The 25,974-nt window shown below is 37.3% G+C and overlaps 2 protein-coding genes across 5 annotated transcripts; both read right to left on the bottom strand.

The window, feature by feature from the left end:
- Positions 1 to 1,689: 1,689 nt before the first annotated feature.
- Positions 1,690 to 11,850, bottom strand: slc16a12a (solute carrier family 16 member 12a). Of its 3 annotated transcripts, none has more exons than XM_056264284.1 (7): positions 11,733 to 11,850; positions 10,314 to 10,614; positions 8,090 to 8,193; positions 6,983 to 7,126; positions 3,163 to 4,108; positions 2,112 to 2,371; positions 1,690 to 1,916 (listed from the first exon to the last, which is right to left on the bottom strand). In XM_056264284.1, the coding sequence occupies exons 2-7, from the start codon at positions 10,553 to 10,555 to the stop codon at positions 1,780 to 1,782; spliced, it is 1,833 nt and encodes a 610-aa protein (XP_056120259.1). In that variant the 5' UTR covers positions 10,556 to 10,614; positions 11,733 to 11,850; the 3' UTR covers positions 1,690 to 1,779. The 3 variants fall into 3 exon arrangements, with proteins under 3 accessions (XP_056120259.1, XP_056120258.1, XP_056120260.1); XM_056264283.1 differs by lacking the exon at positions 11,733 to 11,850 and adding an exon at positions 11,194 to 11,278; XM_056264285.1 differs by lacking the exon at positions 11,733 to 11,850 and having other exon boundaries at positions 10,314 to 10,696.
- Positions 11,851 to 15,474: 3,624 nt separating this feature from the next.
- pank1a (pantothenate kinase 1a) lies at positions 15,475 to 25,968 on the bottom strand. 2 transcript variants are annotated; one of them, XM_056264281.1, is made up of 7 exons: positions 25,650 to 25,968; positions 21,150 to 21,502; positions 19,870 to 20,123; positions 18,235 to 18,411; positions 17,268 to 17,391; positions 16,603 to 16,728; positions 15,475 to 15,985 (listed from the first exon to the last, which is right to left on the bottom strand). In XM_056264281.1, the coding sequence occupies exons 1-7, from the start codon at positions 25,873 to 25,875 to the stop codon at positions 15,926 to 15,928; spliced, it is 1,320 nt and encodes a 439-aa protein (XP_056120256.1). In that variant the 5' UTR covers positions 25,876 to 25,968; the 3' UTR covers positions 15,475 to 15,925. The 2 variants fall into 2 exon arrangements, with proteins under 2 accessions (XP_056120256.1, XP_056120257.1); XM_056264282.1 differs by lacking the exon at positions 25,650 to 25,968 and adding an exon at positions 24,181 to 24,339.
- Between the last annotated feature and the right edge of the window lie 6 nt (positions 25,969 to 25,974).

Raw genomic sequence — 25,974 nt, 5'->3', positions numbered from 1 at the left:
TTAAAATCTTACAGACCCCAAACATTTGAATGGTAGTGTACATTATAAATACTTTGAGCTGTGAATAAAGCAGTAGGGGAGAGCGGGGGCGAAAGTACCATTTTTCAGAAAAACATCATTTTAAAAGATGATGGTTTAGACAGAGATATATTTTTGCTGTGGTCAGTCACTCACAAGTGTGGTCTATCAATACCAGGTGGAATTTTGTAAAAATGTAGAACAACTTCAGTATAATTTCACTTTGAACTTAAGACTGCTCATGTTACTTTCGACCCCATCAGTTGGGACGAAAGTAACACACAGGTGGGTCAAAAGTAACACAACAATATACAAGCTAGATTTTTTGTGTTACTCTTGTTTTTTTTTTTTTTGCCTAAATATACCTGAGTATGACCTTGTTAACATGTAACTGCAAACATATTTTGGCCTTTATCTTTGAAAAAAAATTTCATTTACATTTTTTTCATTTTAAATTTCAGTTTCATCAAATGTTTTAAAAGTAACCCAACAGTACAAACTTGAATTGTTTAGAATATTTTTTTTATTGTCAGTCGATTTTATAAAATGTTTTTTTTTTCAACATGAAAAATATGAAAATTAAATTAAATTAGCATAATATAAATTCTCAACATAATGTAACAATAGTCATGTTTCCATCCAGCTGTTTTTATGCATATATTTAAAATGTGCATAAAAAACATCTGGATAGAAACCCTGCAAATTCATAGGTGGAGGTGTTAAAGCTATAAGGTATGGCTAAAACCTAAATGTGACTAGGGTAAATGGAAACAGATTGAATGGGAAAAAAAATGGTGACACAGAAATCAGCTGATTTAAATGTGACTTAATCTTTAAAAGCCCCCTCAGAAACATCTGCCATATTCTGTTGGTATAATATGACATAAACATGTTTTAATAAATGCTGCAACACACAGAAAGTCACCACATTAGCAGAGGGACAAAAGAAACACTTGTTTTCCCTATAGCGGGACAAAAGTAACAAGTGTTACTTTCGTCCCGACAGGAACTCCTGACATTTAAACCCGATTTACTTTTATACTGAAAAACTCTGACCAAGCAAACTTCAGGATGTGTTACAGCACTAAATAACCTATAGATTGATCATTACTGTGTGACACATGAAACGAAAAACACAACTTGTAATTAAAAAAAATGACCGCTTCAGTAATTTACTTATCATACTCGAAAACTGCTTTCCGGACCTAACCGCGGGGAACGATGATGAAATCACGTGATATTTAGCAGCTCGGTCACTGGCTGCAATCCGAAAGTGCTGTCATAGCTTGAAATGCAAATGTAGTCAGGGCTCAGAGAAAATCGCTTTGTTACTTTCGTCCCGTGTTACTTTCGCCCCGGTTCTCCCCTATACATGTAACTACTGGGCAAAGGACAACGTTTCATTTGTCTGACCAGCCAATCAGATATCAGCTTGAGAGAGACACATTAAAATATCAAATGAGTATCAAATATGAAACACTTTCTTTTGAAGCAAACTCATTAAAATATTTGGAACAATGACAGAAGTTACTCTCAAGCACAAAATGTCACCTTTAAATCACCAAATTCTTAATAAAATCCTGTATTTTGGCCATGTGTTTGAGCATGTGTTTGTGGCAGTCCATCTGACGGATGAGAGGTTTGATTCAGAAACCCCAAAATAACCCTGTTTAATTCCAGAGGAGGCACTTTCATGTTTCTTGACAGCAATATTGCTGTACTTTTCTACTGCTTTAGAAATCTCCTGTACCTGGTTGTGAGTCAGTTTAAGCAAGAGCTCCCTCTAGTGCAGCGGATGATCACTCTCACAGCAGCCAGAATCACAGCACTGCAGATCAGAGAGACTCCACTGAGGAAGAATGTAGATGTGTAGGAGCCTGTCTGATCCACTAGCCAACCTGAGAGAGAGATTTCGTAAAACAGTCTGATTTAGTTAAATATACTGCAGGCACATACAAGTGAATAAGCAACTGTATGTGTAAACAGTAACTCCGTAACTACAGTAACTTGTGTGATTGATTCTTTGCATGTATTGGAAAATGAGAATCTGTCTGTGTGTTTGTGAGCGTGAAAGAAAGTAAATCTTCTCTGACCTCCAATAGGTGGGCTGATGAGGTAGGGGATGGCGTGGAGGAAGTAAACAACTCCCAGAGCTGAGGTCAGTTGGGTGGAGCTGACAGTATCAGAGGTCACCACAGGAATAAGTGCCACGTAAGCTCCGTCAAAGTAGCCGTAGATGAGAGAAAAGGGGACGAGGAGGGAAAAACCACTCAGCAGAGGCAGAAAGAGACAGCTCAGCCCTTCCGACCCCACAGCCAGCATGTAACTCACCACCCTATATGGCCTCAAACACCTGCACAGATACAGATCAAACCGCAGAGTTAGATGGGAATCGTTAAGAATGTAATAAACAGTTACATTAACAGTATTTTTAGTGCGTTCAAGGAATTAATAAAAAAAGAGAAGATATTTTGAACAATATGGTAAATACATTTTTAGAATAAGTGTTTGTTCCAGCTTCTAATGACATTTCAGTGATTTTGTCCTTTTTCAGTCTATTTAACCTTAAAGTTGGTATGAAACAGAAATTTGCAATCATCTTCTATTCCCTATTGTGATGTGTATCCAAGTGAAACGGCTTCTAATATGAGAAAAAAAATTAGGGACTTGATTTTGTCCATCGGGAATTGATTGGATAGATGGATTGCTGTCATTTGCTATTGCTGAGACATTGGTTGATAAAGTGAGATTAAGTACATAAAGTATATTTGTGCTATTTAATATATTTAAATATTGCAGGTTTGAGTAATATTCTGAGTTTGCATTTCACAGTTTTTATTCATTTTTAAGCAATACTGAATCTGTTTTTGTGTAAGTGAGATGAGTAAATGCATGTTTAAATTTAGTATGCACCGTGCACACAGTACCTCTGCACTTACTCACAATTTCTCTCAAAATGGGGACAAGAGAGGTGTCAGTCAATAAATGGGAAAACAAAGTAAATTGCGTTACTTATTTGACAAAGTAACTCAGGTATTTTGTTTGTGGTTTTGTTTTACATCTTCCCGTAGTGTAGATGTAACTCTCAAATATTGCGATTTATGTGAAAATAAGAAAATAAATTCACAACAAACTCTTACTTACTTTCTATCAGCAATCCATCCGAAAGTGATAGTTCCGACAATCCCTGACACTCCAAGTATGGACATGAGTAATGCTGCCTGTTGAGGGCTGACGCCTGCACTCAGTGAATATGGTACAAGATACACAAATGGCACACTGCAACCATATGCAAGGAACAGGAAGGACACCAACAGCAACAGGAAGTCTGGTATCAACAGGAAGGAATATTCTCTCAATACAGGTTTCCTTATGATAGACGATACATTTTCCTTGGACTCCTTCAGTATGTTTGTGTTTAACACCTTTGATTGTGCCAGAATGGTGTGGTTAGCGTTTGCTTCGGGTTTTGATTCTGGGATAGCTGGCAAGTCATCTGATTGTATTAAAGTTGGGACTGAGATGTTCCATTCATCTGCGCTTCCGTTCACAGTCTCTGAGTTTTCAGAGAGATCCTGTCTATGGTTTAGCTCCTCATCGGAGTGTGTATGCTTTGCATCAGAGGGCCATAAGTCTGCCTCCATCTGTTCTTTTCCATCCCATGGCATATTGTCAGCTTGTTCCCCCCCCCCTCTGTCTTTCATCATTTTATCTGTATCCATATGTTTTACCTCCACTGATCTCTGTTCCTGTGCACTCAATTCAACATCGAGGACTCCATCAAGTTTTAGATTCAGTAAATCAACCTTTTTGTTACCCTCCAAGTCCATCTCCTTCTGCCTCCCTCTTTGGCCTTCCAAAGGCCTCATAAGGGCTCCACAGACACACAGGTGAGACACCAAACCCCCCAGAATGAGCAGCGCACCCCTCCAGGAGAAGAACTCAATGAGGAGTTGCACAGCCGGTGCTAGTATGAAGGTTCCAATGCCGCTGCCTGACATGGCGATCCCGTAAGCCAGCGCTTTTCTCTCGCTGAAGTAAGAACCCACCATGGCGATTGCAGGAGTGTAGCTGAGAGCAAATCCTACACCTGTGCAGAAAAGCAGGAAGACTAGTATTCAAGACTACAGATATGCATGGCTAGTTTGTTGCAAATTAAAGGTACACTATGTACACTATGTTCAAAATTAACAAAATTGAAATAATGTGTCAATACATCATCAATCTTTTTCCAAACCGAGTTTTTGTCTTATTCTGATTTTCTATTATAAAAGAATATAAGCCTATTATAAGTGTTTATATTTTAGACATGACGGGATGGTTTTCACGGGAAATTGCGTTTATACATGTCGAGACCTGAGGGATTTGAAATGTTGTAAAGTGACGCAGAGTTGCCGTTTTTATTACTCAACGGGTGAGTAAAGTAGGCTATTTTATTGAACAGATAAACTGCCGTATTTAGATCTCTAACAAAGTTCATTAAATCATTAAAGAGTGAAGAGTCATTCCATTATGGTTGTTGTAGAGCTGTGCAGGAATTTATTTTCAAGGAAGTACTGTGTCTATTAATGGGTAAATCTACAGTAACGTCTTCAGCTAGTCAGCTTGAGATTTCCATCTAAACTGGTTAGATCTCTTAATGAATGAATGTTTTATGAGCAGTAGGATAACCATATTCATCCGGACGGTCAAGCAGAGCCAAAGCACAACCAAAACAGTGTTCTTTGGCAAATGCAAGTAGTTTTGATTTTTAACTGCTAGAGGGCCAAAAGTTACATAGTGTACACTGTACCCTTAAAGGATTAGTTCCCCTCAAAATGAAAATTTCCTGATTATTTACTCACCCCAATGCCATCCAAGATGTTCATGTCTTTCTTTCTTCAGTGGAAAAGAAATTAAGTTTTTTTGAGGAAAACATTTCAGGATATGAAATTTCACAATGGACTTCAAGCGCCACCAACATGTTGAAGTCCAAATCAATGCAGTTTCAAAGGGCTATGAAGTGTTTCAAACGGCTCTGCACGTTCGCAGCTGAGGAATAGGGTCTTATTTAGCGAAACGATCGGTCATTAAAAAAAAAAAAAAAAAAAAACATTTATATACTTTTTAACCACAATTGTTCGTCTTGTGCTGGTCGGCGACGCGCCAGGCATTACGTCATCACGTTGGAAACGTCACGAATAATTTTTTTTTTTAAAATAATAATAAATTAAAACAAAGATGTCAGACGATTTTGAAGTTGGAGGAGAAAACGGGAGAAAATCAGATGGAAATTTTAGCCTTTCCCTGCCTTTTTGAACCGGAGTACACAGACAAATAACTATAGAATGTTTCCATTGTGTGGAGAAAAATCCTGAAATGTTTTCCTCAAAAAACTTAATTTCTTTTCCACTGAAGAAAGAAAGACATGAACATCTTGGATGGCCTGGGGGTGAGTAAATTATCAGGAAATTTTCATTTTGAGGCGAACTAATCCTTTAAAGGGATACTTCACCCAAAATTTTAAATTTGCTGCTAATTTACTCACCCTCAGGCCATCCAAGATTTAAGTGACTTTTTTTCTTTAGTAGAACTGTAAAGAAAATTTTTAAGCTGAAACTGTGGTCCTCTGTGATTCATATGATATAAGTCAATGGGTGCAGTCACTTGGATATTAAAAAAACATATGCAGACTGTCATGATTCTGCCCTCGTGTCCTTGATTTTCTCTAGTCTTGAGGCAGGGTCATGACAGAATCATGTTTTGTGTGCAAGCACATGGTCTTGTGTTTTGAGCCATGTGCTTGTGTTGTCTCGTTACGTTACCCCGCCCCCTTATTATCCTTGTCTCGTCATTATTGTCTAGTCAGTTTCACCTGTCCTTGTCTAGTCAGCTTCACCTGTCTTTGTCATTAGTGTCTCCCTATTTAATCCCCTTGTGTTTGCTGTCCTGTGTCGGTACATTGTCAAACATTGTGAGTTATTCTCTGTGAGTATTTTGTCTGAAACCTGTTTATTGAGAATTGTGAGTTTGTTTCCTGTCAAGTCAGAGTCTTCGTTTGTCATCGTGTCTTAGTCTACCTCCAGTCCTGTTTTGCCCCATCGTGGGTTTTGTTTTCTGTTTTGTCATCATTAAACCCCTTTTGAGTTATTTGCTGTCTGCGCATGGGTTCGTTCCTCCATCCACATGACACAGACAAAACTAAATTAATACCCGCGGCTCCTGAGGATACATTGAGGTCTTTAGAAGCAAAATGATCACTCTATGCAAGAAACTGGACATTATTTACATGGCTTTGGCAAACGGTCCTGAGCGTGTTAGCGACAGTCTGGAGCGCAAGCTTTCTGTCGCATAAACATTTATATTTTTGCTTGATTCATTAAAATGTTTGCAATTCACAATAAACTTTATATGTCTTTGACTTTTCTTTGCATTAATAAATAAAAATGAATACATAATTATTTCTAAATGGAATCATAATTTAACAGAGCTCAGCTCACATGCGAGGTCGCTCCTACACATACGTCATTATGTGACAGAAAGTTTGCGCTCATTCTTGACCGTTTGCCAAGGCTGTGGATTAGAGGTAAAAAAAGTTTAAATAATGATCAGTTCTTGCAAAGACCAATCATTTTGCTTAAGACCTAAATTAATTGTCAGGAGTCGCGGGTATTCATTTTGATTGGTCGGCATATGTTTTTTTTTTTTTTTTTTTTTTTCAAAGTGACGGCACGGCACACATTGACTTCCATTATATGAATCACCAAGGACCAGTTTCAGCTAAAAATCTTCTTTACTGTTTTACTGAAGAAGGGCATCTTGGATGACCTGAGGGTGAGTAAATTAACAGCAATTTTCATTAACTTTAACATAATAGTTACAGGGGAAAATGATGATTACCAGTGCAGTTGAAATAGAAGTCTCTGTTTGAGTTTGAAATATTGAGAATGTTGTGTATGCTGCTGTGTGTGCATCTGTATCAAACCTGTAAGAACACCCAGTGTAAGATACAGGAACTCTACGCTAGTGGCCAGTGAGCTGAGCACCAGACCAGCAGAGGAAAGAAGTCCACCAATCATGACAGCTATACGAGAAGAGAGGCGGTTCCCAATATAACTTCCCAGTGGTGCTATAAAGAGAGAAAGAAAAAAAGAATGAGGTGGATTGCATGATAGTGGAAGTTCGTATTATTTTATGACTGATAAATGATTAATGGACAATATTAAAATTCAGTACATGTTGTACTCACATCTTGCATGTATAAATAAAAAAACGAAATACAAAAATGTATCATTTTAAAAGCTACAAGTGAATGTATGAAAAATTAAATGAATTTTGTTTACATTTAAGAGTGTTATTAAATTATTTAATTTCCACTTTAAATGAGAGTTAGATTACAGTAATTAATCTAAATGTAAAAAGAGGGGAAATGAGCATTCACAATTAAATATTGACTGATAAATTATCAACCTATACCAATAAATTAAAAAATAATATCAGCCCACCAACTGATATGGAACAGATAAATTGTTCATCATGCAGAAACATTTAACTCACTATTTAACTCATTATTTAAATCACTGAATCAACCCAATATATTAAATTACACAAGAATTTCTTTAATATAAAAATAATAAAGTGTCAGGTAAAAATAGCTCCTTAAGATCACCACTTTTACAGTTAGTATTAACATATGTGACTTTTTTTTTATTAAACCCTACCATTTGTGTGCATTTATATGGGTGTTTATCCTCACAATTAATGAATATTGTGTATATGTATGCATCACAATTGATTTGACAAAATAATCTAACTGCTTGTAAAGAATCAGTGGACAAATGGATACCAAAAGATACACCCAAAACCCCCACATAAATAATAAAATGTGTTTCTGTGAATATTCTTTCTCACTGGCAGCCAGATAAATCTGGTCTGTGGACTATGCACTGTAAAACTGTCAACAGATTTTTTTTTTTTTTAAACAAAGTTCTCCTAAAATCAATATAGTTGAGCTGCCACCTCTAAGTCACAGAGTTTTGCTATAGGGTGAACGCTGGAGGATTTTTTTTCTTCTGCCTTATATGGGTCTTACCACACAACATTGTAGTGCAGTCCAGCAGAGAATGTATCCATGCAGTTGCAGAATAATCTCTGGAAAAGTATGACTGGAATTCCACAAAAAAGATGGAAACACACCTGCAACCAGCATGAAAAGGAAGCAATATGATAAAGGTCATCTGTTGCTTACTGCAACATTCATTTTAGTCATTTTAGTACAACATTTGCTATCAACATCCAAAACTGGGTATTTTTTATAGTTATCCTGCTTATTGAATGATTCATCTTGGTTGAGTTTAAAGGCCATTTTAGCCTGGCTAACGTCAGACCCAAGGTCTGGGAACCACATGTTCATTTTCTCATATTTGAGGCGTGGTTTACGAATGCCCAGAGCCGTTTATTGGGTGCTAAGAATGTCTATCAAATGCGCCTGTACGTAGCTCATAGCCAATAGTTTCAATTATACCAGATGACGTATGTAGAGCGACAGAAATTAGACGAGGAAGAAGACGATGGGTCAGAGATTTATGTGTACACAATGGCGTGTATCTAACGGCCGTTTCACACCGCATGCGTGAGCTGCACGTATTTTTTCCGGCGTGCATGTTAATCAATGAGTGTATTCACACCGGGAGCAGGAGCAGCGCGTGAGCAGCAGTGAAGCGGGGGTTTCGGCGTCGAATCTGTTTTTGCTGCACTGCTCACACTCAATTAAAGTGAAAGCACACTTTTGATGGCCAAAAATAAATATGATTTCACACAAAAAGTGCCCAAAATGCACAGAATAAGCATGTCTAGTGAGTTTTAACAAGAACTTGAATAGGCAAATAAAAGAAAATAAAGACTCAAAAATATTTATAGAAGATTTAGGCTACCCGATAAAAACTTGTTTTTAATTATTCAGTTTGGGGGAAAGTTGTGTATTATATAAAAAAAACACACAGACAGCTACATAGGCTAGCACAACCCAAATCAAACCCGAGTGTGTGGTTTATTTGTGTGTTTTGTTTTTTATCCGCGGAGTTGCAGTCTTGTAAACATATCGAAAGCATGACTGAAACTAATAGTTTGGAGCAATTTTCTGGGTTGTTTTGTTGTTTAACATTTATATGCGAATGTTGTACATCACCCCATTACAAACTTTCAAGACTATCAATGTTACAAATGACCAACTTCTAAAAACAAATGTATAGTTGTCTTTGTAAAGAATTGCTTGCTTATATATGTAGCTTTGGAGCCGCTGCTGTGACACTGTACAAACGCTTCCAGTGTGAATACTCTCGCGCGTCTGCAGCTGCAGTGACGATGTAAGTTAGTTACGCTGACGCGCTGCTCAAGTGCCGCTCACGCTTGTGGTGTGAAACGGCCGTAAGGCTGCATCGAAAGGTAACTTCGCGTCTGCTGCCATGTTGGATCCATAGGTATAAACAAACTGCTTCGGTGTGTCGCATAGACGTCGTCATCGTCTTGCTGCTCCCTCCCCATTCTGTGATTGGTCCCCTAGATGAGGTGAAAATTTGGTCCATGGTATCCAGACTACCTAGCACTAGCAGCGTGAATAAAATCGCGCTGCGGCAAGGCAGTATGGGGAAACCCAGGCTAGCAGCATTTAGTTTAATTTAGTCTCACATTAAAGAGGATCTTTTATGCTTTATTACACTTTCAACTTCCTTTAATGTGTAATGTTGCTGTTTGAGCTTTAAAAATGTCTGCAAAGTTACAAAGCACAAAGTCCACTCCAGAGGGAGTTATCCTCTAAATCAGTAAGCACTGTTTCTGATCTCCCTGAAACGCTTCGACTGTAGTCTTGAGTTTTCTTCCAGGAACGTACATGTCACAATATTCCTTCCAAAAGGCGAGGCATGGTGGGCTTGCGTTAGTACTGTGTTGAAACTCGCTGTCATGGTGAGGGGCGTGGCATTTCTGAAACATGTTGGAAGCAGTTGACCAATCACAACACACTTGTCCAGCTGACCAATCAGAGCACATTACGCTTTTGGAAGGAGGGGCTTCATAGAGACGGAAACTAAAAGGAGCGTTACTGACAGACTGGGAAGAGAGGTGCTGCAACAATGTAAAATAATATGAATAATTAATAATTAAAAACCTATTCTAGTAGACTCCAAAAACAAAATCAAGACCTTAATATGGCCTCTTTAAACTGACAAAACAGAGGTGATGTGAGGGTATCACCTTGATTCCTGGTAAGCAAAGAAGTGCATATAAAAAAACGTGTCTGTGGGGAGTCATGCACTGACCTAGTGACCGCACGTGTGCAAACGGTGGTGAGGAAACATCCAGCCACGATCATCCAGCCCCATCCGCCATCCGGAGAGGCTGCTGAATGTGGTTTTTTTTCAGTCATCTCTAGTCCTCTCTTCATCCTCTCCCTCACTCTCTCACTCCTTTCAGCCTCTTGTTTCCTCTTCTGTCCAGTTTCAGCTGGTTTTGTTCTCTCCGGCTCTGTTTGGGACGTATTTACTTGCTGTTTTTCTCTCATTACTTCTGTTCCATCTCGCTTTCATCTATAAGGAGCTTTTAAATGCCATCAAGCAAAATCTGCAGCAGAAACAGAATTTTCTTCAATCCTAGCCGCCTTCTAAAATTGTATGTGCAATCTAAATCAGTATGTATGTTAAGAAACATCTGTTGTAATAAAAGTGAAATTGCTTCAAATGACATTTTCGTGTTTTGGATTAAATACTAAATGTCTCTGAGATAAAAAAAAAAAAATTGAGACAGAAAATTAACATTCTTGTCATCATTTACTCACCCTTGTGCGAACACACAACACAGGATTTACCACTCTATGACTGACTGGTTAGTGAGTGAGAGACCTGGCAAAGAAATAAGAGCAAAATTGTCCCAGGCTGAGTCTATCCTGCTACAAATACACTCTGAGATGTTTTCCATGATACAGACAGTGACCAAGTTACTACACATACTAGTCTGATTGAAAGGGAGGCGAGGAACAGTGTGTCTTTATCAATGCCAAGAAAGAGGGCCAAAAACTACTTCATGGGGCAATAGCAGTTACTTATTGCAAAAATTAGTAAACATGAAACAAAGCTTCATTCAACCAACCAACCAACTCCTGACAATAACCATTACCAGAGTTAGATTTTGTCCTGGACTCACCTCAATCTATGTCTGGTAAACCAGATCACAGTCAGACCTGATGTGATGACTTGAAGTCTTTAAATTAAAGACTTAACAGGCCGCCTCACTGTGTCTTCTGCATGAAAAAAGGTCACAATAACATTTAAAAAAAAAAAAAAAGTTGAAATCTTTTGTCTTTACTGTTCTTTTGTCCTTTCTGTTCATCAAAAAAAAAAAAAATGTATTACAGTTTTCACAAAAATATTAAGCAGCTGTTTTCATCTGACATTATACTATGCTATAGTTACAATTATCAATAAATAAAGGAATGTACTTTGCACTATCCTGTAAGTGAAACAAAATAATTAGCCATTGAAACGTTGTAACCAGTAGAGGTCAGAAGAGTGAACAAGTAAAAAACATAATTCTGGATCAATGTAGGTACAAGCTCAAATGATTATGAATTAGCGTATGAGAAGAGTAATTGTTACAATCACTTAGGGAGTTTTTCTGAACAACAAACAAAAAAACAAAATACATGACGAGCTTCCGAAGTGGTCAAAAAGAATCGCACTTACTCTGCAACATATTTCCCAGTGTACAGAATCTGGAACAGACGAGGAACAAAAATAACCACTGCTCTCCTCCAAAGTGTGGTACACATTGGCGCACATGGCTCTGCATCACTGCGCGGCGTGCGCGCGCGCTTGGACAGATCAACAGGGCGGAAACTACAGCCAGCCAACGTGAGGTGGAAGTAGAGGGGGGCCAGGGGGCTGCTTAGTCTACAGTTAACCGCTGTCCTGGTAGGATATTTGCCATGGTTCCCTCTCACCCCACCCGGTGTGCAAATTATTATTATACAATGACTCTCAGGGGGTTCACTGTTTTAATGGAATTTCAATAAGAAGTTTTCATGGAACAATCTAAGTTCGTCCCGAGCAAACCAAACTCTCTTTTGGTCAAACTCTTATGGAAGCTGGAATAACAATTTAAAGGATAATTTCGACTTTTTATCTCACAATTCTGACTTTTTATCTCACAAATTATAAAGTCAGAATTGCGAGCTATAAAGTCAATTGTGAGATATGAACTCGCAATTCTGGGTTATTAAGAGGGGGAAAAGACTGACTTTTTCCTCAGAATTGCGAGTTTATATCTCACAATTGTAGCCTGTCACGCAATTTTTTTTTTTTTTTTTAGAACTACACAAAAACGTTCATTGAGATATATTTAAAATATAAATCTATAATAGGCTACAGTTCTAAATAATAGTGTTTGTTTTGCCCGATGATGATCCTAAAAGAGTTCGAGTACGCTACTGTTACCTCATCAGCGAAAAGTGTGCGAAAGTATGTAGAGCCAGGTGAAAATACGCCCTGAATGAATTGTAAACTTACTTTTGTGGTTACTGAAGTGTTTGAAAACCCAAGAGAAACATATATTTATATGTAAAAAAAAAAAAAAAAAGAGAAGTGTATTTCTAAGACCCCGCCCTCACCGTTTGTTTTGAGTTCCTGGTTCAATCCCAAGCTTAACTGAGGGGATCGGACAGGAGATAACAGAACAGCGATTTGCCCATGCATATTACCCATTACCCCAGGGGGTAAAGGTGATCACTCATTTGCTTTTGAAAAACATTTATCTGGGAAGTTTGGGAGGGGGTAGTGAATGGTTTAATTGTTCTTTTTGTCCTCGTTCCTTCTCTCGGCTTCAGTTTAGTGTAGGCGTACTTTATAAGTAATTAAAATGTATACGATCAAGTGTTAAGACAAAATAAAAGAAGCAAAGGCGGAGAGATTTTTTGAGATTTTCACTCAGAGATGACTTTCACAAACCTGTGCATTTGTTAAAGTGTAAGCATTTAAAATGGGTGACTGAATAATTGAAAATAACATAAAAGTAGCCATTTCCAGGTGGGTTAATTCACCCAAAAATAAAAATTCTGTCATCGTTTACTCACTCTCAAATTGTTACAAACCTGTATAAATGTCTTTGTTCTGCTGTAGCCTACACAAGGGAAAATATTTTTTGTAATATTTTTAGTTTGTAACCAAGCAGATCTCAGGCCCCATTGACCATAGTATATTCTCCCTACTATGGTAGTCAATGGGGCCTGGGATATATATATATATATATTTTTTTTTTTAAATATCATCCTTTTTGTGTACAGCAGAACAAAGACATTTATACATGAGGGTGTATATAACTTGGTTGAATAAATTATGATAGAATGTTCATTTTTGGGGGAACTATCCCTTTAAGAGACATTAAGCAATTCATACTGAATAAAATCCACAAAATCAATTTTTTTTGTTTTCAAACTTTTATTATTTAAAAAAAATGTCCTTTCTTGAGTCTATGCATAATAGCATCAATCACACAGATATCAAGTCTCTCATATCTTCTTAATAAAGCCACACATTTCAACAGGCTTTAAAGACATTGAGAGGTGGAAAACAAAGATAAGATTATTTACATGTTTGTACAATCTGATCCAACAGCACAAAGTATCCATTAGAGTAGCATCAAACAAGCAACGCAAAGGATCATGTGTTTAAAATTGTCAGTAGGATTCAAAAGAAAACACACAGACAGAAAAATCTTGAAGAGAAAAGAACAAAGTTGCAAATACCCTTTTCACTCTGCATAACAGCATTACTGCCAACAGTGGCAAACAGGACATGAACAGCTAGTTTCTCAGAGACAGATGACTCCATCAACCAAGCTGCTTTCAGCAAAACAACATTCAGAGCAACTGACTACTGCACAGCAAGAGGAGTGAAGGTCACCTTTCAGAGGAAAAGAACACTAAGATGACCTCTCAACTACTTTCTGCGATACAGATTAATACACATACAGTCTGTGGTGTTGCTTCTTCAATATATAAAACTTTTGGCAGCTAGTTTTGCTGCTTACTGGTATAACAAGTTACTTCAAACCATACCAATCTCTGAGGGCCTCACCCGTGTTTGCAAAACGAAGCTGTATTTTTGATCTAATACACTATAAATGACAGCTTTGGTTTTTAGGTATATCTTAGAAATATACAGTGCAATTACACAGGCTTGAACACTTTGAAGCATGTTCACACTTGTATCTTACTAGGATTGGGTGGCAAGGACAATTTGTTAGCAATACCATAAAATGTACAATCTTCATGAATGTTAATCATCCATATGGCATACTACTGCTGTCATATAGTGTTTGGTAAACAAACAAGCAAACAGAGCATCCAAATCAAGAATGAAAATAATTTAATGCCAAATATACAAGGCCAACCAAAGCAATAATTAAATATTATAAAGCAATACAACATTTTTAACTAGGCAATTATAACCCCAAAAAAGCTCACATAAAAGGTGGAAAAAAAAACCCCACCTAGATAGGTATTTTCTGAAAAAGAAAATATTGCAGTTGACATGAGGTCCCAAAAATCGAATTCTGATTTTTCTTAGAAATCAGTAAAAAGAAAAGCCACAAGTTAAAAGAGAGCGATCACATAGAAGGCATGAGAGACAGCAAGGAGGACTGAAGAACAGAATATAACTAGTAAGGGAGTAGTGTTTTTATTTTTGATTACATATTGAATTTCATCTTAACATTATAATGCTGTGCATGGCCTGGTAAAACAGGAATGCTTGTATTGGCAGGCTGTCTAGTTTGACTCCTCCCCTTTTCAGTTTGGCACTACAATGGCAACACAATGGGTGAGTCTTTGAACTGTCTAAACATGTTTGATATTTCAATGGTGCAGAAAGGGGTGTTGTGGGTAACTGCTGTCAAACTGACTTAATCCGTCTGTTTTGTCATCTCTCTGCTACTTTGAAGACTGTTAGTGCTGTTTTTTAAACTATAGATGTGAGGAAGGCAACCAAAGAGGAAAGTATATGCATATGACTGTGCATTCTGACAAAGATGAATTAAGTAGTTTTGGTTTGGATACGAAAAAGAATAGGAAAGGCAGCATGGAAAAAAAATAGGCAAAGCTGGGCAAAGAGGACAAAAAATGTGGGATGTTAAAATTGAAGTGAAGTGTGAAATTGGCCACTTGGTCCCACAGAATTCCCTCTCAGAACTAAAAGTGAGACACCCTGAGTTTTCTGTGAATACTTATAAATTAAAGCCTTCATGTGAATCAGCGCTAATATATATATATATATATATTTAAAAAGTGAACAGAGAACTGATTCTAAACTGAACTGTTTAAAATGACTGTTTTGCATAAACGCATGGAAAACTGTTAACTGTAGCAAAGTGGAAGAGTGAAAGGAGATGCAACCGGAAAAGGCTGCTCTAAGCTGTACAGAGAACAGTGTTAACGTCTTTTCTTTACTTAGAGGATCTGTATCCCAAACAGCCGGGACACATTCCTGACACAGCACCTGATGCTTAAATCTGAATTAAAATAGTGTGTTAAACATCATTTGGGTCTGCTGGTGGCTGGTCAAGAACAGCAAAACTTTAAACAGCAGGTTTTGGCCATCAGTAAACTCTCCCTGTTCACTACACAACGATATTTACAAACAGTACAAAATGAGAACAACAAAAGGAAAACAAATTAACAATTAGATTCCGGTAGTCGTCAGTCTGAGGGAGACTAAGTTACTCATAAAAATATTCTTTAAAATCTTATTTTAAGGGTTATTTACAGGTTAGTTACTATAATGGCTTCTTTCAAATTTTCCAATGTTCTAGTGTTCCTGTTGGAGCTTCTTTGTTGAAGTCTTAAAGCAGCTTCTGGATGATCAGAGACGAGGATTCCATTCCTTTATGCGTCTTCAGAAGACTTCAGCAGTTCTAGAAAAGCACCGACGGCTCCAAAGTATCCCTGAAACGCACATACACACATATGAGTGTGCATATAAACTAACAATATATGAAAATAATTTCATTGAACTACTACCATAAAATATGTGAATCTGAGAGACCTTCGCTGTTATACACTACCGTTGGAAAATGGATTCATTTGTTTAAAAGTGACAGTAAAGACTTCTTACTAAATATTTATATTTGAAATAAATGTTATTTTGGCTTTTCTATTCATCAAAGAAATCAAAGAAAAAAAAAAGGATCAGTTTCCACACAAAATTATGAAACTGTTTTCAACATTGATAATAATAAGAATTGTTTCTTGAGCACCAAATCAACATATTAGAGTAATGGCTTCTATAAAAGTTGCCAGCAAAAGAATAAGTTACATTTTAAAATGTATTAAAATATAAACAAATAAAAACCTATTTAAAACGATTTCTCACAGTATTATGGTTTTACTGTATTTCTGATCAAATAAATGCAGACTTTATGAGCATAAGAGATTTCTTTTAAAAACATTACAATCATCTTACTGACCCTAAACATTTCAACTTAAATGTATTTCCCGAATTTGAGAAAATATAAGCAATAAAATAAAAACAATTGATTAAATCTTAATGAAGACAAAATTACCTCATGTTCCAGGAAAAGGGCCCTCAGCTGGCCCTTAGACCAGAAGTCCATAGCATAGGCAAGCAGCTTTGTTGACACTGTGTTTATACGCAGAAAGTTCCCCACAAAAACAACCCGTTCCATTTTCTACAGGACAAAACACAATCACATCACTTAGTTATGAGCATAGAATCTGTGGATGTTTTTCACATTTTTTCCATTTTGGAAGAAAATCTACAGAATTTCGTGAAACAGATTTAATCATGGTAAAATTAGTTCAACTGAGTGCCAAGTACTACATTCTTTCTGCGTGGGCCTGTTTATAACTCGCACCGACTGAATTACCAGCAGGTTGATTCCGGCAGCATTTCTTCTTCACCAGCAGAGGGAGTCCTGACACAAGCAATTCCTTTTATGGACTTTTAATAGTAGGTGCTTAAATCTCTGTTTTTGACTAATTCAAATTTCTTTTCATTGATACTAGCTAATGTGATAAAAGTCCTGTATTCTCCAGGTATTGTTGGGAGTTACTGCTCTGATGGTGTTCTGTACACCCTGAAAGCCCTGTACAATGCTGCTTGATCACCAGGCTACAAGGCAACACTGTAGAGAAGCCCAGAGTGGCCAGACAGACGCTCACAGCTGCTGCTGACAGCGTGCAGACACACACACACACACACACACACCTCGTTGACTGCACACATGCGTGCGATGGAGCCAATGTTGTTGGTTATAGTGACGAGTGTTGCTCGGGCCAAATCCTCTTTAGAAATACTGTCCCTCTTCTCTTTGCTCATCATGTGACCAAAACTATAACAAAAACACAAGCACATATTTATGTACCTAACAGACACTCACAGAAAGCACTGCAACCAAGTCTGTATAGATTTTGGAGTTTATTGCTGAGGTAATAAACAATTATATATACTATATATAATTAAAATAATATATTATTAAATATAATTAAAAATATATAATGAACACATGCATACACACAAAGAACTTTATTTTATATATACACATTACAGTTTAAAATAGGTCAGTAAGATTTTTTATGTCTCTTTCTTAAAGTCTCTTATGTAATTCAAGGCATTTATTTAATTCAAAATACTGTAAAAACAGTATTATTGTGAAATAGTATTAAAATTTAAAATAACTGTTTTCTATTTGAATATATTTTAAAATGTAACTTATTCCTGTGATGGCGAAGCTGAATATTCAGCAGTTATTACTCTTCAGTCTTCAGTGTCACATTATCCTTCAGACATCATTGCTTAATATTTTTGTGGAACCCTTAACACAATTTTTTCCCCCCATCAGAATTATTTGAGTTTAGAAAGTAAAAAAAAAAAAAACTGCATTTATTTGAAATCTTTTGTAATATAATAAATGTCTTTACTGTTACTTTTGAGCAATGTAATGCATCCTTGCTAAATAAAAGCATTAAATTATTTGTTTAAAATAATAATTTTACTGATGGCAAATTTTTGAAAAGTAGTGTATATTAAAATAACCAAGGAATGGGGTCTCATACTGTACATTTGTGTCACATGAAACAGGCAGGCCTACATGCAAGACCACATAGCATCACATTTCACTTGTGGACTTTTGTCACCTGACACCACACACACAAACACAGAGTGTCTTCTGTACCTTGAAGCCACCGCAGACCCCTGTAGGCCGAAGCGCTGGTAGTCCCCTCCATAGATGTCCTTCACCAGTTTGTCCACGTTGGTGCTGTCCCCTTTGCTGGCCATTTCAAGGGCCTCTTCAAATGTCTCACAACCCGTCAACAGGCAACACAACCCCAAAAACGTCCCTCCTCCAAGACTACAGGAGAAAAAGAGTGAGAAAGGAACATTGAGGGTCAAAACATGGTTACCGGCTGCATCTGAAGAGCACACATGTGCAGTCACACACGCAGACATTTTTGACCTTTAAACTCAATTTAAACTATGTGCCTATGGCCAAGGTCTCAAACATTCCAGATTACAGCATGTGGTCATTGCAACACAAAGCAAGTTCGCATATTATATTATAAATGTTAAAAGTTTGGAATAATTAAGATTTTTTTTTATGTTTTTGAAAAAAGTCTCTCATGTTCACCATGGCTACATTTGATTAAAAACACAGTAAAACAGTAATGTAGTAAATAAAATGTTATTTATTCCTATGATGGCAAAGCTGAATTTATAGCATCATTACTCCAGTCTTCAGAAATTATCAATGTTGAAAAAGGTTGTGTTGCTTAATTTGTGGAAACTGATCTACTTTCATTCAAAGGTTTGGTTTAAAAAAAAAAAAAAAAAAATATTTGTATGCAGCAAGGATGCATTAGATTGATCAAAAGACTCTGAAGACTAAAGCAATGGCTACTCAAAATGAATAATTTACATTTTAAAATAAAATAAAATGTCACAATATTACTGTTTTGTTGATCAAATACATGCAGCCTTAGTGAGCATAAGAGACTTTTTCAAAATCATTAAAAAAAAATCTTGATTCCAAACATTTGACCTGTAGTGTAAATGAATGTGCTAAATGTTCAGAATTACTAAACGGGTTTTTTAGTAAAAGTGACAGGGAAATACACAGGGATTTGTAAAATGTTGAAGAGTGTAAGTAATAGCTCCTGATCCTCCAGCAAGTGTGACAGATTTGCACAAGAGCTTTTACTTCTGCTGACAAATCTCCTACCTCCTGTCAGTCACTGCTGAAAGGCTGTTCCATTCTGGTACAACCACGTTTAAAATGAACTTGACTACCTACTCTGTTGTCAATCACAGATTTGTTATCTTCTAAAGAGGACTCATGCCTCATGTTTCAAAGGGAAAAATTAACACAGCAGGTGCTCTTATGCTTCTAACAGTCTTTGATTCTGTGTCCATGAGAGATGAGGAAACAATCAGGTTTACGTGTTTAAAAAATAGCCAATGGTAAACTCATATTTCAAGCTGGAGAAAAAAGCTCCATAGCATGGATGCATCTCAGCAAAAGTTGCCCACAGAAAAGACAGCATAAGCAAAGAGTGTTTTTTAGAGAATATCTAATAAATTACAAACAGTAATATAGTGGTTTTATTATTATGATTGTTAGCTTGTTATTTGGTACTACAAGCTTTTTCAGCCATTTTCAACAATTACTCTAACAAGTAAAACATCCCTGTGTGAATTTCTGACAAATTGGAAAAAAACATAAAATACTAGTTTTATCACATTGTTATTGAGAGTGTGTAACACATTTGAAGGGGTTTCTGCTGCATGGTGCACGTTGCTCAGCTGTGCTGACCTGGTGCCTGTCACGCGTTTGTAGTTGTCCTTGGAGTACACTGCCAGAATACTGACGCCCGAGCCAATGTTGACCAGCAACATGGGAAAAAGGTTGTCAAGACAACAGGGTCTCTTGATGCAGTTCTGTGTGTCGGAGGGGTTTTCAAAGTAATAGCATTCAGGATGACCGTTAAAACCGACCGAGTCTATGTACAGCAGCCCCTGGATCAGACAGTCCAGCTCATCCAACTTCAGCAGCTCTAGGTCGGCCATCTACAAAGAAAAAAAATAATAATTTATTGCTACTCACTGCTCTGCATGCAATAGACGTATCCCTTAAATGTAATTCTTGATGATACATTGTTTATTAATTAAAAAACATCAGGCTTCGACTTTCCATTGAGCAGTTTGGACCAAAATAAGATGCTTAATGTGTTTATAGGTCAGCTTGAAAGTAACACACCCTAAAGTGACATTAAAAACTAGTTACAAAAGATTTCTATAGAAATAAAGAAAGGTTATTTCAAATTGTAATAATATTTCTATTTATCACTGTTTTTACTGTATTTTTGATTAAATAACTGCAGTTTTGTTCAGCATAGGATATTTTCAAATCATACAGTACTGGTCAAAAGTTGAATGTTTTTGAAAGAAGTCTCTTATGCTCATTAAGTCTGCATTTATACGTTCCAAAATACAGAAGAAAAAAAACAGTAATATTGTGAAATATTATTACAATTTAAAATAACCGTTTTCCATTTTTATATACATTAAGATTCCTGTAACGGTAAAGCTAATACTTCTTTCAGGATTTTTGATGAATAGTTTTCTTTTAAAAAACAGCATTTATTTAAAAGCATTTATTGAAATCTTTTGTAACAAAATACACTACCGTTCAATATTTTTCTTTCTTTTTTTAAAAGAAATTAATATTTTATTCAGCAAGGATGTGTTAAGTTCATAAAAAAGTGATAGTAAAGATTAATATTCTTAGAAAAGATTTCTATTTTGAAATCCATTTCTTACCCCATAGTTGAATTATTATGTTTTATTTTGAATATAAATTTAAATATATTTAAAATATTAAATATAAACAAAATTTTGTGTCTGATGGGGTAAAAAAAATGTTAGGACCCAGGAGTTAGGAAATTTTGCTTGGTTTCTATTTTCTTTGGCATGATGCAGTAACCCGACTGTGAAATCTCATTGGTCCAAAATCCTACCCCACATAGCTGTATATTAAACATTTGATTTTATTGTCAAAACCGTTTGAAAGCCCAACTGCGGCCATCTCCTTACCGTTCTGAAGTCATTCTCAAACTTGTACGCCCCGCCTCCGGTGGCGCACAGTGTGGTATGCAGGCTGGAGAAGTGCTTATCTCTGCCCATCTGTATGAATGTATGCATGGCGGCGGTGGGGAAGCGGATGAAATGCAGGTTCCCTGTGCGACCGCAGATGGTCAGGTTGCGCAGCTCCAGGTGCACATCACGGATGCCGGTTTTGCCGTAGGCTGTGTTGGAGGTGAGGTACCTGCGTATGCTCTTCAGATTCTCCACCTCCTCTTGCTCCTCCTCTGCGGTGATGTCTTTTGGCTCGAAGTACACAAGTTTTACTAAAGTACCACCAATATCCATCCCAAACCACGGAAAGGCTAGAAAGAGACAATGAGACTGATTAATGTCATTGTGTAAATTGTGTTCCAAAGATTAAGAAAGTGGACAAACTGGATTGGCAACTAAAAAACAACAACAACTCCACAACATAATAAAGGTCAGTTAAAACATTTTAAGAACAATTTTACCATATTTTTTTTAGAAAAATTAATACTTTTATTCATCAAGAACGCAGTAGATTGGAAAAAGTGACCGTAAAAACATTACTAATGTTACAAAAGATTTCTTTCAAATAAATGCCGTTTTGTTTTGAACTTTCAATTCATGATGGCTTCCACAAAAACAGTAAGCAGTTCAACTGCTCAAACACAACAAAATCAGCATATTAGAATGATTTCTAAAATTATCATGTGACACTGAAGACCAGAGTAATGAAGCTGCAAATTTAGCTTTGCCATCAGGAATAAATTACATTTATTTTCATTATATAAATGATAAAAAAAACATTAAAAATATTTCACAATATTACTGCTTTAATGTATTTTGTGATCAAATATATGCAGCCTTAGAGAACATGAGAGACGTCTTTCAAAAAAACAAGCAAACTTTTGAATGCAAGTAAACTAATTCAAACATAACTAGCTGGCCAACTAAAGAGAGGCAGTGATGAGCAACACTGCAGCAGCTAATGAGGAGTCAAGGCAGTTACCATGGCAACAGCCATGAGGCTGCAAATGGCTGTTCTAGGATGCTTAGAAGCAGAACCAGCACAAACGTTCACAGATTCCCACGTCTGTTTCTATCATTTCAAAATAAATTAAAAGATCAGCAGACAGAAATCTCAAACCCGACCTGAATTACCAATCAGTGTCTAACAAGCAGAGAGATCAAAGTCTTATCCTATCAGATAATAGGTACATTGTTATTGTTACCGTAATGACTCTTACATCAGACGTTCACTGGGCTGAACCCAGAGAAGTCAGGAAAAATTTGGGCAGGTCAGGGACACACAGATCTGAACCTGAATATCCTGGTACATGCAGACCAATCTGTGCTCCTCAGATCTGATTTGTTCTATCAGATTTATGACTGACCTGTCACATTGTAAGCTGGTGTTGCACAGGTGACCTGTCTTTGACCAGAATGCTCTCTGCTACAACATCATCTCAAATGACCCTCACGCTTCCTTTCCCCCCCTAATATAGATGTGGTGGGCATATGCTGGGAGGTTTATTTTGGACATCACTCTTATTTCAAAGCATGCAAATCAAGTGGACGAGAGCCCAACTCAATAAATATCCACATGCTTTGCTTTCATAGTTTTAAAAACACAGTTGTACAAAGGAAAATGCATGCTAAATCACGCTTAACCGATTTGGATTATTGCGCTTATGAAATCGCAAAGGCTGCGATTGTTTTTTATGCGCAGCTTGTCAGTGAATGTTGCTCCATCTGAAAGCACTGCGAGTTTGAGTCGCTTATAACGTGCATTTAAAAAGCAACACGCGTCAAACAGCTTTCCAAACATGAGAAGCATTTATGAACCTCTTGTCCAACAAAAGACAACATTTAATAAATTAATCAAAGCATTTCAATCTTCTGTTTATCCAGCTACAGTGATAGTATAATGCTCATAGGGATTTCCTGGAATGACGTGTGTTGTCTACTGCGTGAGAGCGCCCTCTGGCTTTCAGATGGAGCAGCATTTACTACCGATCAGCCGTGCTGCACTGACAAGCTGTGCATAAAATAATCGCAGCCTTTGCCAAATCGAGTGCGGTTTCATTTCGATTAATCATGCAGGCAGCCCTACTAGCCAGGAATGAACAATGTTGCTTCTTCGTTGAACTGAATGATCTGAGCCAGAAGCAGCAGGTGAACGGGGTGTGACAGTCGTCTGACATAATGACATCAAACAACTCATGTGAGTGAGAGGTCTGTTTACATCCCCCAGTCAGCAGAGGCATGGAAAGGGAGAGAGACTAAGAGAGAGAGAGAAAAATTGGCAGGCAAGTGTGTCCATGTGAGAAGCTGGGAAAGGCGGAAAAGTGACGAGAGAGAGAGAGAGAGAGAGAGAGAGAGAGAGAGAGAGAGAGAGAGAGAGAGAGAGAGAGAGAGAGAGAGAGAGAGAGAGAGAGAGAGAGAGAGAGAGAGAGAGAGAGAGAGAGAGAGAGAGAGAGAGAGAGAGAGAGAGAGAATGTGACCGAGTGAAGGAGAGGGACTGACATGGAATGTGTCCATGTGAAAGAGGACCAAGTGAAATACTTCAGAATACTGTTTATCTGGTAAGAACACTTTTTAACACCATTAACATCGGTTGAGTATAAATAAAAGAACAATAAAAAAACAACTGATACAACAAAGGTGTTACCGCACACACACAAATGTTGCCTGGAGCTGAGGAATGTAGACAAGCTGGCCTGGCATGCAGTCTGACACAACTAAGACTTAGACTCGCTGAACTGCATAAGCATTGTAAAAAGCAGTCACTTTTCTGCTGCTGTTACCTTTGGCAACACAAACTAAACCTGACATCAATTCACTTGTTTTTTCTATTACATTTTTTGCACTTCAGTAAATAGCAAAGAAAAAAATCTAATCCATTTAGTGTTGCAATCACCAGAATATGCTGCAAGTATAACTTTTCTAAAACTGTCAGAACAATTCCAAGGAAGCAAGATATTTTACATTACACAAGGATGAGGTGATGTCTTACCTGGCTTCTTTGAACACTTTAACTTCATCCTGCTTGTAGCCCTAATACATTCAAGTGCAAACACAAAAGCCTAACCAGTAGGAAAGTCCACAAACAGACAGAAATTAGAAGTTCATTTTGGCTTGTAATGGCATTATAACTACGCTCTCAAAGTTGAATTCTTGGCGTCGTTTAGGAAAAGTGAATAAATACAGAGAAATTCTCAATACTGAAGAATAAGGGCGTTTCTGTCTGTCCCTTTAACGCGGCCACGCGAAGACAAAGGTCAAGCGCTGATTGGTCGAAGCGCGTCGAGCCTTTACATCAGGAGCGATTTCAACACACCTCCTGACTTCACACCGGCCAATCAGAGAGCGAGAAGAACAGTCTCAAAGGTTTCATCAAAACAAAAGACACTCTTCGCTGTACAGGTCAGACACAGCACAGAAATAATGACAGTTTGTTCAAAGGTTGGGAGCTGAGAATCGTTTTTTTTTTAAATATATATATATCGCAACCGAATGATTTTCATGCACGTTCGAGAAGCGTTAAATAACTCGAACGTCATCCTTTAGCTGAGATGAACTGAACGTATTAAAATAATCTGACAGTGATTCTTGCCTTAACGTTACTTATTACTATTTTGCAAGTAACATCAAATGAAAATAAACCCATTAAAGTATTTTAACAATTGGCAATTCCTGTAGTAGGCTACTACTTTTTATTGCTACTGAATCCACAACGAGACCAGTGACTTCATTCGGTTCTTTTTATTGAAACAAAACACTTAAGAATCAGTCAGAACGGTTTCTGATTTATTATCTGACTTATTTAATGAACCGAAAATTATTACATTCCCATTGCCCCACTCCAAATGACCCAACTACTGTTACTGTGTTATACTTAAAAGTCTGTCAACATACATAAACGGTTTAGACCTACATTAGTGATGTTTGTCTCGAGACCGGTCTTGGTCTTGTGTTGTCTTGGTCTCGATACCCTCTGGTCTTGGTAGTGTCTCGACTACAAAGTAACGTTATATATTACAATTTGGCAACGTACTTTTGAACGAAGTAAATTAAATAAGAATTGCAGCCTTATTTAATCCAGTCCCTCAAATGTAACGTAGCCTACTACATAAAGGAATCGATACATTTCTTAAGATTTCCATTTTGGACCCTTATTCAGTTGAGTTACCTGAGGTAAAATTGTGAGGGTTAACATAAGTCGATGACATCTGTAAATCTAAATGACAGTAACTGTCTCAAAAATAGGGCAAAGTATATATTGTGCCATTACACTGGCAACATTTCAATTTAATTGCGACGAATACCATTGCTCTCGCAATGTGTTAAATATTGACTCGAACACGTCCTTACCAAGAGGTCTGTGTGTGTCTTTAGGGCATCACTTATCAGACATTGAGGAAATCATGTAAGTTACAGATATTATCTAAAAAACACTGAAGGTGTCTGTAACTATAAACTTACGCGGTCTGTTTTTCTTTGCCGACTCCAATCGCCTCCGCAGCCGACACCTTTTCGCCGGAGAGCCGTTGGTTTGAGGGTCGTGGTGAAGATGGTGGTAATTATCGTCCGTCGGACTGTACGGGCTACAGCTCCCGTTGCTCAGCTGTCGCCGGATTGGCTTGTTGTGCATGTTTGTGTAGCAAGGACCAGAACCTTTCTGATCCAACGTTGATTTGGCCTTATCCATATTTCAATGCACAGCAAATGTCAACAGCGTACGACTCTTGTACGCCTCAAAACACACACAGATATACGTGCTGATGAATGTGCCGCGCTCTCGAGATAA

The sequence above is a fragment of the Rhinichthys klamathensis genome, unplaced genomic scaffold, assembly GCF_029890125.1.
Source record: "Rhinichthys klamathensis goyatoka isolate OS25496 unplaced genomic scaffold, OSU_Roscu_1.1 h1tg000220l_1, whole genome shotgun sequence".
Classification (NCBI taxonomy): Eukaryota; Metazoa; Chordata; class Actinopteri; order Cypriniformes; family Leuciscidae; genus Rhinichthys; species Rhinichthys klamathensis.
Note: the sequence above shows the minus strand (reverse complement) of the source record. Positions and strands in the feature narration are given on the sequence as shown.

What these genes read in the sequence shown, in the direction of transcription:
- slc16a12a (XM_056264284.1), bottom strand. Translation starts at nt 10,555, where the DNA reads ATGAGAGAAAAACAGCAAGTAAATACGTCCCAAACAGAGCCGGAGAGA. An exon ending in TGCACACGTGCGGTCACTAG is followed by an intron (nt 8,194 to 10,313) that starts GTCAGTGCATGA and finishes TGCTGGTTGCAG; the next exon opens with GTGTGTTTCCATCTTTTTTG. An exon ending in CTGCACTACAATGTTGTGTG is followed by an intron (nt 7,127 to 8,089) that starts GTAAGACCCATA and finishes CTCTCTTTATAG; the next exon opens with CACCACTGGGAAGTTATATT.
- pank1a (XM_056264281.1), bottom strand. Translation starts at nt 25,875, where the DNA reads ATGGATAAGGCCAAATCAACGTTGGATCAGAAAGGTTCTGGTCCTTGC. An exon ending in GGCAAAGAAAAACAGACCGC is followed by an intron (nt 21,503 to 25,649) that starts GTAAGTTTATAG and finishes GTCTCTTTCTAG; the next exon opens with CCTTTCCGTGGTTTGGGATG. An exon ending in AAACGCGTGACAGGCACCAG is followed by an intron (nt 18,412 to 19,869) that starts GTCAGCACAGCT and finishes TTTCTCCTGTAG; the next exon opens with TCTTGGAGGAGGGACGTTTT.